Source organism: Amblyomma maculatum, chromosome 1 (assembly GCF_055883805.1).
Source record: "Amblyomma maculatum isolate TAMU_Amacu chromosome 1, ASM5588380v1, whole genome shotgun sequence".
NCBI lineage: Eukaryota > Metazoa > Arthropoda > Arachnida > Ixodida > Ixodidae > Amblyomma > Amblyomma maculatum.
The window spans coordinates 23,416,451-23,430,320 of NC_139344.1; the positions used below are offsets into that span (position 1 = coordinate 23,416,451).

Genomic DNA, 13,870 nt, shown 5'->3' on the forward strand with positions numbered 1-13,870 from the left:
CACTCATTATTTATTTTTTTTTTCTGCCTGTCCTAATATATGCCCTTAAACACAAGGGGGCTAGCTCATTCCACACAAGTTCCACATGTGCTCCACGTATCCCCCACAACCCCCAGAGCTTCATCCAGCATGTGCAGGGACTGCTGGCAAGTGAATGGTTTCCATTACCTCTAATGGCAACTAGGCAACTCATGAAATAATGCCCTCTCTTAAAAATTTGTGAAAGATATAAGCCATTTATCTGAAGCAATTAAATCTATCCACAATGGAGTTCTAATTTACATTATGGGAGCAAACAAATGCCTTAAATGCCAGTGGTCTTACACCAGTGGCCCAATTAACTGAAAAAGAAAGCATTCATATAGAGCGCTAAGGTGCACAGAAAAAGGCTGCATCAGATTTTACGAAACATGGCCAAATCAAACAGTTAGAAAAATAATGTAAATAAAGTAAAAGAACGATACAAAGGAGCATTAGAGTTTTATTTTCTATGGCATAATGAGAAAAGAGATACGTGAGTAAAACGAGAGGTAAGATGTTCACAAAAAGACTCACAATACTCCATATAATAAGAGAGGGCTTGATAATAAGCCTGTAGCTGAATATAGCAAGGCCAAGGTAGGCAAACACTGAGGTCTCTGCAAGGATGAAGGAAAGAATGAGACGTTCAAAAGGTTATAATGAGGTTTTTTAAAAAATAAACTGTTACCAAAGGCCTTTGGCCTTCACTACTCCTATTTTTTAACACTCAGATTATATCAAAATTATACCATATATATGTACTTGAATATCAGGAACACATAGCCACAGCAGCTCCCATGCTAGCAAGTTTCACTTGCGGCCAATAACAGGAGGTGACATTTTTTTTTTTTTTTTACATCAGGCAAGAAACAGAAATGATTGACACAGTGTCCAATCCTCCCACATAAACAATGTCAAGGTATAAAGCAAAAAAAGAAATAAGAAGAGAAAGAAAAGTAAGCAAGCACATGATAAAAATCTCAGCAGAGGGAAAAAAAGGAAATCTCACCGGCAATGAGTGAGATGGTCCGCAGTGTTTGTTGCATTGTAATCTGAGTCACTGAAGACAGATTGAAGTGGGTGTAATGAGACATCACAACACCATTGAAAAGGATTGCCATAATGCCTTTGCCACCATGCGAAGAGGAAAAGAACAAACATAAGATTACAGCCCTGCCACAACATTTTGTAATGAGCTAGGCAATGAATATATACATGATATATTAGATCTTGTAGCTGCCACATCTAAACAAAGAAACTAAGCAGAAAGAGAATGTTTAATAACTATATAAGCCCAAAAAGGTTTGAGTGCAAACTGTGAAAGAAAGAAAAGTCACCAGCTTCAATATATTATGAGTACGTTCCCTGAAACAGTGCTCCAAAAGCTACAAGTGCCTCTGAAGCATTAAAAAAAAAAAAAAAAACTGTAATTACTTAGTATATAAGCATGCAGTGACAAAGTGAAGGGTGCGCTTTGTGCTTCCCTGCTCAGTCTGCAGAATTCAGCCCTCAATGGCTGGCCGTGCCTTTAAGAAATAAGGAAATTCAGATTTTTCGCGATTTCGGTGTTCTAAAAGCTTTTTGTGGCAACCTGCCCACATGATGGCAACCACACAGCTGTTTACTGATTACATTAAAGTTTACACAGTAAAAGATGAAAATTGAGGCGCAAATCCTGTCATTTACACCATGCATAAAAATGATATCAGAAAACTAACTCCACAGAACCAACTAGTTGCATAACAAATGCAAAATATAAGCAACAAGATGAGGCATGTGCCCAGTACAACCTTGCCATCGACAATAAGTAATGAAGGAAGGGGGCAACATTGCAAGAAAGGAAACTATAGCAACAGTCTATCTTATTTTCTAACAGACTGCAAAATCTGTCTTAGAAACAAAGAAAATATAGACGTGAGTCCTGCTATCAACTGTAGGCTCTTTGCACATGTGACCATAATCAATGTGCCTCAAGTAAGACGGGGAGCGGGGTTGGGGGTGGAGGAGGGGAGGTGGGAGTGGAACAAGTAGATTATTTAGATGTTGCACTTTTATTTCATGAAGAAAAACGCCATTTTTTTGCTTTAACCCAACCATAGTTTAGTATCTCTTGCCAACAGCACAACAAACCTTCAAACCTAAAATAGTCACCATGCTGTGTTGTTAATGAAAGCAGCCAAGTGATATTTGAGTGCGATTATTTATTTATTTATTTGGTACCTACACCGCCGGTAGGCATTACAGCAGAGGGGGACACTTTCAAATTCATGAAACAAGAAATCATGCACTGAGTAAGCAACGAAAGTAAAACGAATTAGAATGCAAGCCTTTGAGGCATAAGCAGATGTGAGCTTTGAGTGGCCATGGACAGGCGATGCTGCCGCACAGTGATGGATTTAGTGATAGACAGGTGATGGAGACATGATTTTAAAGCAAAAGCTTTAATAGCCTAGCGGTGCCGATTTCGCTGTGTCTGCTCAAATGACCCTGAAAACATGAGCTTTACTGCGGAACTCGCTTGCTGAGCAGGTGTGCCTAACTACGTGACTCGCCATAGCGAGCTCGGTTTGCATCGCGGTTGCGCTTAACCATGTGACTCGCCATTCTCCTGATATAAGCATGGGCACTGCTCAGTGCTTTGCAGAGCTATGGAAGAACGAGTTGCAGGTACTCGTCGTTCGGCTGTGAATCGAAGACGGTAGGCCGAATGTGACCACCCTGTATATGTTGTTCACCACGAACAGGCACTTGCCAATGAACGTGAAAGGAAGCATGCCAGATTAGAAGCAGAAACCAAAGATGACAGAGAGGCTCGACTTGAGAGACAGCAGGTAAAACGTGTCAATGACACAGTGGAACAAATTTAGACCTGGAGTTCCACAAGTTCCCACTTGGGTGTGACCTGGAAGTTTCGGACATTCAAACTGTGGCGAACTACTCCATCAATTATAGGTATGGTCTTTGATTTAATCGGCACAATAGGCGGAACTTTACCTGGTGTTAAGCAATAAAGATTGACCAAGGCTTGAACAATAAAAGATGAAGTAAAGATAAACTGTATCTAATTGTGCTTAACCGATCTTTCGCTCATCATAACCAGGTTCAAACGAGTTGAACCCCAGCCAAGTTGCTCAACGGCAAGTGAAAGATGTAATTAACAATGCATGTATAGCAAAGCCTAATCACAGCTAAACCGAGGCTTAACCAGGTGATACCAAAGCTTTCGCCTGCATAACCAGGGTTAGCTGAGCAAAGCCGCAGGCATTTTTTTTGGAAAGGTTCGAACAATATCGGGAAAGAAAAAAGAAAAGAAAGAAACTACTGAGCTTTGCGGTGTTCATGACCATCCCGTTTCTAAAAGGATTTTAAAAAGTAGTTGCTCACCAAAGCTTCGCTCGAGAAAGCCAAAGCGGGACAGAACGCTGTCCCACAGGCAACAGGACTGTCCCGCCTAAATCAGTATGTCTGACCAATTTATCTTTGCATCCTCTCTCTCTGTTGTAGTAAGGCATCATATGTGGAGCTCAGTGTACCAAACGCTGCACATAGGTTATAGATGACACCACCGCCCCCCAGTGGGAGGCTACAAACTAATTAAGACCCCCTGGGGTTTTCTATAGGCATTGCACAGATTATGAGTCTTTTGTATTTGACCCTTCGTCAAATTGAAGCCACTGCGGCTGAGCAGCACTCTGTGCCAATTTGTGCTCAATACCCAAATGCCACAGCCACTAAGACACTGCAGTTGGTTTATTTTTTGTAGCAAAAGCTACATTGGCTACGAACTTGCAATTTTGCTGTAACGGTGCTCCGAAGAGGCACAGAGCCATTGCCTAGCAACCGCCGCAGCTGGAGAACGCCGCGCGCTCGCTGTGCCATCTGGCAATCAAGAAGCAACCAGAAGAAGCTGTCTCGTTTTTAATGCAACAACAAAATAGCTAGACAACCAGACTAACCTGCACTTGCAATCAAGAATAAAATGACATAGCCTGCAACCTGTCATATACATTCACACCAGCATCGAGCTCTCACTTTGCCCACACATCAAAATTCCGGGAGATACATGCACCAAGTAAAAGTAACCAGGCAGGCGGTTGATCCTGCGCAGCATATACCCCCCGCACCATAGCACACTGTTCTCTGAGCAGAGACTTCGATGAACGTGGTGGCTCTGCGTGGCGATCTGTCATGCGGCTCTTCCACAGACTAAACAGTCCCAGGAGCACAAAAAGATCACATGCGCTACTCACGATCCCGTACCCGCACCATGCCCAGGATCGTGAGTAGCACATCTTAATTCTCCTTCTCTAGCGTGAGGACGATAGTAGTGATGATGATAGGCTAGTCAGCGGTGCATTTCGGGAAAGCATGCACTCAGCATTGGACAGGATTGGATTGGATTGGACTAGATTAGATTTGATTGAACTGGACTCGTTTGGATTGAATTGAGCAGGATTGAATTGAATTGAACAGGATTGGATTTGACCGGTTTGATTAGACTGGATTTGATTGGACTGAATTTAATTAGACTGGATTTTATTTGACTGGATTTGATTGGACTGGATTTGATTAGACTGGACTGGTTTGGATTGGATTAGATTAGATTGGAATGGATGGGATTAGATTGGATTGGAGAGGAAGCAGACCAGTGCCAGGCACACATGCTTTTGCTATGTATATCCTGGCATAGTTGAGCTAAAGTCACAGCCAATTTTTTTTTAGCCCCAATTTTATCAAATGCAAAAGTTATCTCAGTAAACGTTTATATTGCCTCAACCTGTCACTCAGGAACACAAACATACTAACAAAAAGGAAGTATGCATCACAATCTTAAGTGAAGATCACGAGACTATTTCCCTACGTTGCGAGACAAAGTCAGCAAGTCTCACAATACACAACTTAAGTATGCAGAATATGCTATTGTTTGAAAACACTGGGGTCACTGCTTGGAAACAAGATTAAGCAACACTCAACATCAGACTGAACAACTGTCACCAATTAGAATATACTAAATTACATGACAAATTGCTACAGTGAATGTCATTAAGCACAGATGATAGTTTTAATTAACAGTTATCATCTATACTTGAGCACAGGAGGGTTATTTTGTAGAAAAAAAATTAATGACTCACCTGACAGGTGTATGCCTTCTGCAAGCCCATAAGGAGCATAAACAAAAACCAGCATCATCCCAAACTCCAGGGATGGGTTCTTGCGCAGATCTACATACTTGAGCAGGTGCACCAATGAACAAGTTTGGTTAAGGAGCAACAGCAACCTCTCTTTTACACTTGACCTAAATAAGCAACAGTAGCAAAAGATAAATGTCCACCAAAGAAAAGGAAGCTGCCCAAGCTGGCGACACCTGCTTACTCAGCCACGCAGTGTTGTTTAATGATGGCACACAATCTGCAGGCTAATCAAAGCCCGGCCACAGTATCCGACGGATACCATCTACCAACCGAGCTGCACGAACGCGTCTGCAAGGCCTAGGAGTAGTACCTCTGGCTCAGGATACAAGGGTTCCAGAGGATTCGACTTACATCTCATCCTGCCATCTTAAAAAGCTCATCACGCAACCCACCGACCAATCACTCCTGGTCATCTCACCCGCCAAATACCACCAGCCAAAGGCGTGCTCGTGATTTTTAACTCACAATCCTGATGCCGATCACGCTAACTCCAGATATTCTGGAGAAACCGGTCTTTAATGCTATCATTTTCTTGTAATGAGTGACTATAAGGCTGCACCCATGACAGCACGAATACTACACTCTCATCTGTAGCTGTTCATGACAAGCATATTCTTCTGGGTGTTAGTGCACATTTGAATACACGTGAGACTGTTTTAGTGAGTCAACCACTCCATTTATGTGGACATATGCCCAGACCTTGTATACATATTCACACTGCACATGAAAACCAGCACTTGTAAGTTACAAATAGAGTTCTTTCTCATTATGCTACATACTATGCTGGCACAAACCTTAGTTCTCAATTTAGCTTTTTTACAATAAGTCTTTTTATCTGAAAGGATTATTGCACTGGAAGCAAAATCACTTGGGAGCTCTCCTTGAGTACTGTGTGGATAAATGCATGATGCACTGCTGCCAGGCATGCTACACATGTACATACAGAAAGCAATGAATGTTGCATTGCATACTTTCCAACCTCTCCAACATAGGACTTGCTCAGAAAAAAAAATGCATTGGTGGGGAGGGGTGTACATAATATGTGTGCAATTAGTTCTGTAGCGTTTAACACTGCAAAACACCACTTGGGCTATGAGGGATATCATATTACAAGGCTCTGGGTTAGCTTATGCCACCCAGTGTTCTTTTTTCTGCAGTGAAATTCTGTAGCACAGCAGTATTTCGTAGCTTGCTTCCACTGAAATATGGCTGCCATGGCAGGGATTAACAAGTGACCTTGGGATCAGCAGCCAAACGCCAAAGCCATTAAGCCACTGCAGCGGGTCAACTCTACATTGACGTTCCCAGCAAAGTTACCTGACTTCTTAAGAGGCCAGAGTGAGTACTAAATGACTTTCTATGTTAAAAATGTAAGTTACAGCAAAAGTTCTTATACCATCTTATCTACACATGCACATGGTAGGAGCTACCAGTAAGTGAATTATTATGCTAAAACATTTTTCACACTTATGTATTCAATGACATAGCATTAGTGTTTTCATTGACTGATCAAACAGGTGCCTTCAAAAAAGTAAATGAATTGACATTTTATGCCAAATGCAAGTTGCTTTCTTCTAGTTTCACTTTTCAGTAATTATTATTTAGTTTGAATTCATTCACGTATAACATTTCACTATTTGCTCACCAATAAAGCTAACTATATACGGATGCTAATGGGTACAAATTACAGTAGACGATATCCTATATGTGAGACCATTTAAGCTACTTCTGATCATACTGCATTTGTTGCAACCTAAATACATGAATGACGTTCTTTTTTTGCTTTTTTCTGCAATACAAGATGCTTACCTTACTGTCTACCTCAAAATAACAAAACAAAAAAGCCCAATTTCAGAAAAGCAGTGCATCTACAAAAATATATAGTAACTTCAATATGAAAAGCACTTTAAAAATGCACCTTTAATAAAAAAGCTGAACATGTTACTTTAAAAAATCCTTGTGTGAATATAATTGATAATTATGAATACCACTGAAAATAGTACAATATATTCTATATTTAATTCAGTCCTTATGTTTGGTACTTAAAATGTCAAAGCATTCATTATGAGCAAATAACATTTCTAGAACTACAGATATGTTATTCTGCTTTAAGGGTTGTCTTTTTTATTTCGTGTCTTTATGTATTTCCTCATTAGCAATCACGTAAATTGATTTGTATGCATTTGAAGAATCCTGTGTAAGACTGCTAAAGTTGTGTTTTAAAACTTCAGTATACTCTTTCTTTGCAGTGCAATGGCCATGCATATTAAAAAAAAAATGGTTTTGAAAATTCCTCAATTTGCCCACAGAAGACAGTGAAACGACACAGACTTCAAATTACGTGAAGCAAGTTATTATCTTCTTCAAATTAACTTTGTGCACGCATGCATGCACATGCACATACTGTTTACACAAGCCTAGTAAAAAGGTACACTAACGAAAATATATTAATCTACCCACAACACTATCCAGCCTTTTAAGAGGTAAAAACATTGAGAACTTGGAGAAATGGCGCCAGCCTTACTTTTATTTGAGACCCTCTCCCCTTTCCGATGACAGTGTTTTTGGCAGCTAAGCTGGTTTTACTTAGCTTTTAAGGAGCTATTCAATGCAAGGTTGCTTCGCTTAAAATATGCTACCTTGCATATATTATAAATTAACGATTACAGTCAACCCGACCAAAACTATTCAAAGGTGGTTTGGCTGATTCATGTTCACCACCTTAAAAGTGCATGTTTCCAAATGCAGAAAATGCTCCTAGAGCCTGTTAAAACGTCTACTTCGAGAAGGATGCAAAACACCAATGTAACCTCAACAAACAATTTACAGAAATCATATCACAGCAAGAGCAAGAAGGATATAAGAGCTGCTGCCAAGGCAAAGGCCACTCCAATAGCAGCAGAGCAAAAGAACACGAGAAAGAAGCGCTGAATGCCGTGCAATACGAGCTGGCCTGTTGTCAAGGAAACCATGCTTGGGCTTCCTGATTCCAGAATGGTTCTGAGAAAAAAAAAAAAATCAATAAAAAATACACACACATGCACGCACACACACACTGCTAAATGTTTCCAAGACTAAAGAGACTGGTACAAAGAAGGTGGGGTAACTCACGTGGCAAGGACAATAGAGACTGCATCATTGAGGATGCTCTCACCAAACACTAACATGTTGAGTACTGGGTCGACATCCAAAGCATGAAAGATAGCCAGCGTGGCTACAGGGTCCACAGCTGATATAAGTGAGCCAAACGCAAAGCTTTCAGTGAAGTCAAGCTTGTAGGCTACATCAGCCTGTAGGTGCAAAAAGCATTGTACATAATTGAATTAGCTTCAACTATGCTACTTGTCCATTATATTAACCTACTACTCAGCCATGCTTTGCACAACAAAAAGTTTTGCACACTATTTATTTTCTTCCAATATAGTGTGGTCATATCAAAGTTGAAACAAATGACAAAAAGTATTCAATTCGTATTTGAAAATTTCAATATTTGCATACCCCTTACCCCAAATTTGCATAAAGAATAGAATATATTTTTTATGCATTAGACTCTGCTTTTCAAAGTTACAGAACTCTTTCTTTTAAACTTTTCAATCAACACACACAAAAAAGGGTCAATTGTTCAGAGGCACAGTTTTGGGCTATTCTGCAGTGGAGTGTCAGGGGAGTGTCGGACCGTGATGCAGAAAACTGTGTCTGCTCCCTGCAGGTGGCATGAAATTGTTCAGAACATGCTCAGTACATCCAGAGAGGCCCAGAAAGCACTGAATCTCCTCAGGAACAGTGGAACCCAAACTTATAGATGAGCATGTGTCAGTAGTCTGGGCTGGCTGGAGCAAATTACATGAATTTCTTGTCCGCTATGTTCCGTGCTATTTCTGCAGAATGCTTTTCACGATCATTTCACGTCAGAAGGTTTAGTGTGAAGTTTAAAGGCAGTCCCTCATGTGGATGAGAGAGAGACAAGCATTTATTCAGAGCAGGCGTGAAATATTCGCCCTAGGTGGGCAGCCTCCTCAGTCAAGGAAGCCGCGGACCCAAGCCATCTCCCGAGTCCGGTCGATCAGACTAGGCTGATGATCCAGGCTGGGGCTTGACAACTGAGTTTCCCACTGCTCTTCGGTTAAGTCCTTGGTGGTTATGGTACCATGTGGTCCCTTGCATACCCACCCCATATATTGTAGGGTGTTTGGTATGTTACAAAATGCGCATTTATATTTGTAGGTGGTGGGTGAGATCCTGTGTAGTCAGGTGCCATAGACGTGGCTGTTGGTTTGGATTTTTCGGAAGATGACTGCTTCTTCTCTGGTTAGTTTCGTGTGGGGCGGGGAATATTTTCTTTTGGGAAGTTTGTAATGCAGGAGGATGTCAGTATATTTCTTGGGTACACCCTGTGTTCTCCGAAATCCCTTTGGAAGTGGTGCCCGGTTAGCATATCCTTGGGCTGAGGCATTGGCGGCCTCGTTTCCTTCCAAGTGGGTGACTCCCGGAGTCCATATGATGTAGGCGTCTGAGAGGCAGGGGAAGATTTTAAGTGCTATGCTGGATATTCTTCTCTTTTGGTAGTTTCTGCATGCAGATTGTGAATCACTGAGAATGGTAACATGTTTTTTGCTGATCGAGATTGCTAAAGCAACTGCAGCCTCTTTGGCTGCGTCAGTGTCATTTTTTGGAACAGTTGCAGAGGTCTTTTTTGAAAATGTGGAATCCATGACGCTAATGGAGTGGGCTTGTCTTCCTGGGTAATTTTGCTGCATCAGTGTATCTGATTTCCGGATTCGTTCTGTGTGCTTTGCTCAGGGCCTGAACTCTTGTCTGGTGCTGGTCTTTTTTGTATGTAGGATATATATGTTGTATGTTGTATGCTGATGTATGTTGTATATGGATGATAAGAAAAAAAGAATGATTTTAAAACTGCAGCACAGTGCTTTCGCAACATACTGGATGATGTTAACTGTCCAGAAGAGGCCCTGATCGCTCAGAATGGGGCATTCAGCTGGTTGGTCTATGGGGTTTAATGTCCCAAAACGACTCAGGCTATGAGAGACGCTGTAGTGGAGGGCTACGGAAATTTCGACCACCTGGGTTTCTCTAATGTGCACAGACATCGCACAGCACACAGGTGCCTTGTTTTTCGCCTCCATCGAAAAGTACCCACCGCGGCCGGGGCTTAATCCCACATCCTTGGGCACAGCAGTCAAGTGCCCTAACCACTGCACCACCGCGGTGGTGCCAGAATGGGGCATTGCATGTAATTGTTCAAACTGAGTGATTTGAACAGGAATGGTGGAGCAAAGATTTGCCTCATACACAAAATGAGCAATTAAAGAAACACTGCATCAACTGAGTTTGTAAGTTATTTTTGCACTGAGTCACTCTGCTGCACAACTCAAAATCCTTTCAAAACATCGAAATTTTTGAATGGGTTCGATAAAATTTTTCTATAAACTTAAATAACCCTACAGAGTTCTATAAGATCCAGTCATACAACCAAAAGTAGAGATTATAAATAGCACTGTGTATGCGCTGCATGGTTCTTGCTTGTTTGCGATTCCTCCTTTGGCCTATTTTTACAGAAAATGCTGAGCTACCTCACCAAACTGGAAGTGTTAAAAATAGGAAGCTCAGAGAAAAAGATTAAGAGAATAAAAAACTATAAGGATCTACCACACACTCACTTAAGAACTACTATCATCCATAATATACATATTAATATCCATAATATGAAATGTATATTACAAGAAGGTACCTATATTACGAGATACAAGGGTATCTCAGTGGGCACTTAATGCCACCAATGTAGCCAGTTCTCCATACAGCTGAAATTTTGTGTATTATTTTGCCTGCCATTGAGCAAACACAAGTGAATTAACTATCACGAGATAAAATGTAGTAGACATCAGCACCTCAAATGCAAACCACAACACAAACTCACCAGGCCAAGCAGATAGACACCTCCACCAATTACAAGCGCTGAGATGGTTGTTCCAACAATAGAAAATATTAAGATGGATCCAATGTTTTGGAAGAAGTTGCCCTGCAATTTAGAGAAACATAACATGCAAATGACAGTATTAGGCCTGCAATGCATGGCACGCTTATTACACTGTGAAATTTCACAGGAGAATACTAGTTTTGTGATAACCTTGCATGGCCTTTTCTTAGAAACTTCAACATAATGGTCTGAAAGTTTGAAGGTTTATTAAAACGAAATACAAATCAATCATAAGTGCATAAAAATAGTTAGTACAGTAGGAGGTTCCAAAGTAAGACTGTCTGGGGGACCTCCCATCAGGAATACATGAGTATAGATACACAAATGTAGCAGAGGATCTGGAAAAAAATCAAATTTAAACCTATTAGTAAAATTTTCGGCAATGAATAAGTTACACAATAGTTAGCGGGCATAAGTTTTCAAACAAAAAGAAAAAGCAAGCAAAGGCATACAACTGGTAAAGCGCAAGAACATGATGAAAAACACAAGAGATATTAGATACAGAATGGGCAATGAATGGATGGAAAGATAATAAAAACGGAAGTGGAGACAGATAAGATTATTCACAAAGACGAACACTTTGACCGTTTGCTGTCGGAGTGGGGAACAGAAAATGTGATTAAGGCAACCTTAGGTAAGGTATGAAGCTGAATTTTTTGAAGAGATGTTTTTTTAGTAGAGTGTAAAAAGCGGGTTGCAAATGTGCCAATTTAACTGCTAGCGGTAATGAATTCCAAATTTTTATTCACGGAGAAAAAGTAGTTTGTTTTCCGTAATTTGTGTTCACTTTTGGTAGTAGCACATTGCTTTGTTCAGAGAATCAAGTGGTATTACTATATTAGCGAGGAAAGATTCAGAGAAACAGAGAAGTTGACAACTATCATTGTGAGCACGTCACCTTAATTATTGCATAGCCATTTATTATGTATTTCTCATCTTCAAAACCAAGCGCTTCGAATTATATCTTTCAGCTCATACACAGCCTCTGCTTCACCCTTTTACTTTGACCTAAACATTCTTCCCTTGAAATGCCTCCTTAATCTTAGGTTAGGTATTCTAATTTACTGTAAATTAGAATACCTAACCTAAGATTAAGGAGGCATTTCAAGGGAAGAATGTTTAGGTCAAAGTAAAAGGGTGAAGCAGAGGCTGTGTATGAGCTGAAAGATATAATTCGAAGCGCTTGGTTTTGAAGATGAGAAATGCATAATAAATGGCTATGCAATAATTAAGGTGACGGTTAATGAAGGCATAATATAGGGATAGGAGAACTTGGCGTTGAAAAAAAAATTCTAGTTTTTATTAACACCCTATTACAACAGTATCTCTTGCTGGGCTAGTTGGTCTGACATTGTGTTTAACCAAGGAAAAAACAGCGCTAAATATTAGACAGAACACACAGAAAGACGAACGCCTGTCCCGTTCGTCTGTCTGTGTGTGCTGTCTAATATTTAGCGGTTTTTTCCTTTGGTTAAACCCTATTCCAAACGAAATTTTTTTACTGACAGATTTGGTGTGTAAATTAAACTTTAGATGACAATCAAGCGTGATGCCAAGAAATTAACAGATTCGGAGGCAGAGATAATATGGTCTCCCAGACAAATGTGTGGGCTCGTGATAATTTGCTTTTGATGAGAGCGGAATATCATGAAGGTGGTTATTTGGCACCATAAAACAATATTCTGTAAGTCTATGTTTAATTTGTTTATTAGGCATGAGTGAATATTGTTGTATCATCCGTGTAAAGTATACACTTAGTGTTAGTTAGGGACAAGGTCAAGTCATTGGTGTAAATTAGGAAAAGAAGTGGACCTAAAATGAAACCTTGTAGCACTCCTAAATTTATAGTTACAAGATCAGACAGCATTTCTTGTAACTGGACAACTTGTGTATGGTTAGTAAGATAACTACGCAAAAGAGCTAAAGCAGGTTCACAGATGCCAAGGGATTCTAATTTAGTGTATAGTATTCTGTACTTAATTGTGTCAAATGCGTTCGTGAAATCTAAGAAAACAGCACCAGCAAAAAAGCCATTATCTATATACTATTGTTTGATTCTGTCTGTGAATTCAATTAAAGCTAGCTCTGTGGAGTAATTAGGGCGGAATCCAAACTGCTCATCTGTTAACAGTTTGAGTTTAAGGAGCTAGTTCATTATGCGATTAACGATTAGCTTTCTATTATTTTACTAAACAAAGATAATATAGTAATTGGACAGTAATTAGTTATGCATTCTTTGTTGCCTTTTTTGAAGATCGATATCACCTTACCCTTTTCAAGTTCAGCAGAAAAAACACCAGTCCTAAATACTAGATTAATTATGTGAATAAGAACATTACACAGCTCAAGACCAATCAGCTTTATTTTGAAAGACGGAATTCCATCGATTCCAGGAGTAATATTTTTAGACTAAAAATTATCTAAAAGGCTTCATCTGGTGAAGTAGGAAGTAGAAAGAATGAGGGCATCGACTAGATCCACAGAAGCTGCTTGGAGGCAAGGGACCGCACCGCGAGAAGAAGGAATTAAGTGTATTGACAATGTCAGATTGATTAGTTAAAGTACTCTCGCCATCAGAAACTTTTGTTATGATTATTTTATTTTCAGCTAGGTTCAAAAATTTTTTGTTTCCCAATTCTTACGAGTGTCATTTCCATTTTTG

General features: G+C 40.1%; 1 protein-coding gene across 2 annotated transcripts in view; it reads right to left on the minus strand.

The window, feature by feature from the left end:
• Positions 1–13,870, minus strand: part of Nhe1 (Na[+]/H[+] hydrogen exchanger 1) — a 52,300-nt gene that overhangs the window by 19,255 nt on the left and 19,175 nt on the right. Inside the window, exons 6-11 of one of the 2 annotated variants that reach the window (XM_084587860.1) lie at positions 11,149–11,250; positions 8,325–8,503; positions 8,075–8,213; positions 5,154–5,259; positions 1,031–1,081; positions 556–638 (exon numbers count right to left, since the gene is read on the minus strand). In XM_084587860.1, the coding sequence (XP_084443986.1) occupies positions 556–638; positions 1,031–1,081; positions 5,154–5,259; positions 8,075–8,213; positions 8,325–8,503; positions 11,149–11,250 (660 nt within the window). Of the gene's footprint in view, positions 1–555; positions 639–1,030; positions 1,148–5,153; positions 5,260–8,074; positions 8,214–8,324; positions 8,504–11,148; positions 11,251–13,870 lie in introns of both variants that reach the window. The other variant, XM_084587859.1, reaches the window with a different exon arrangement.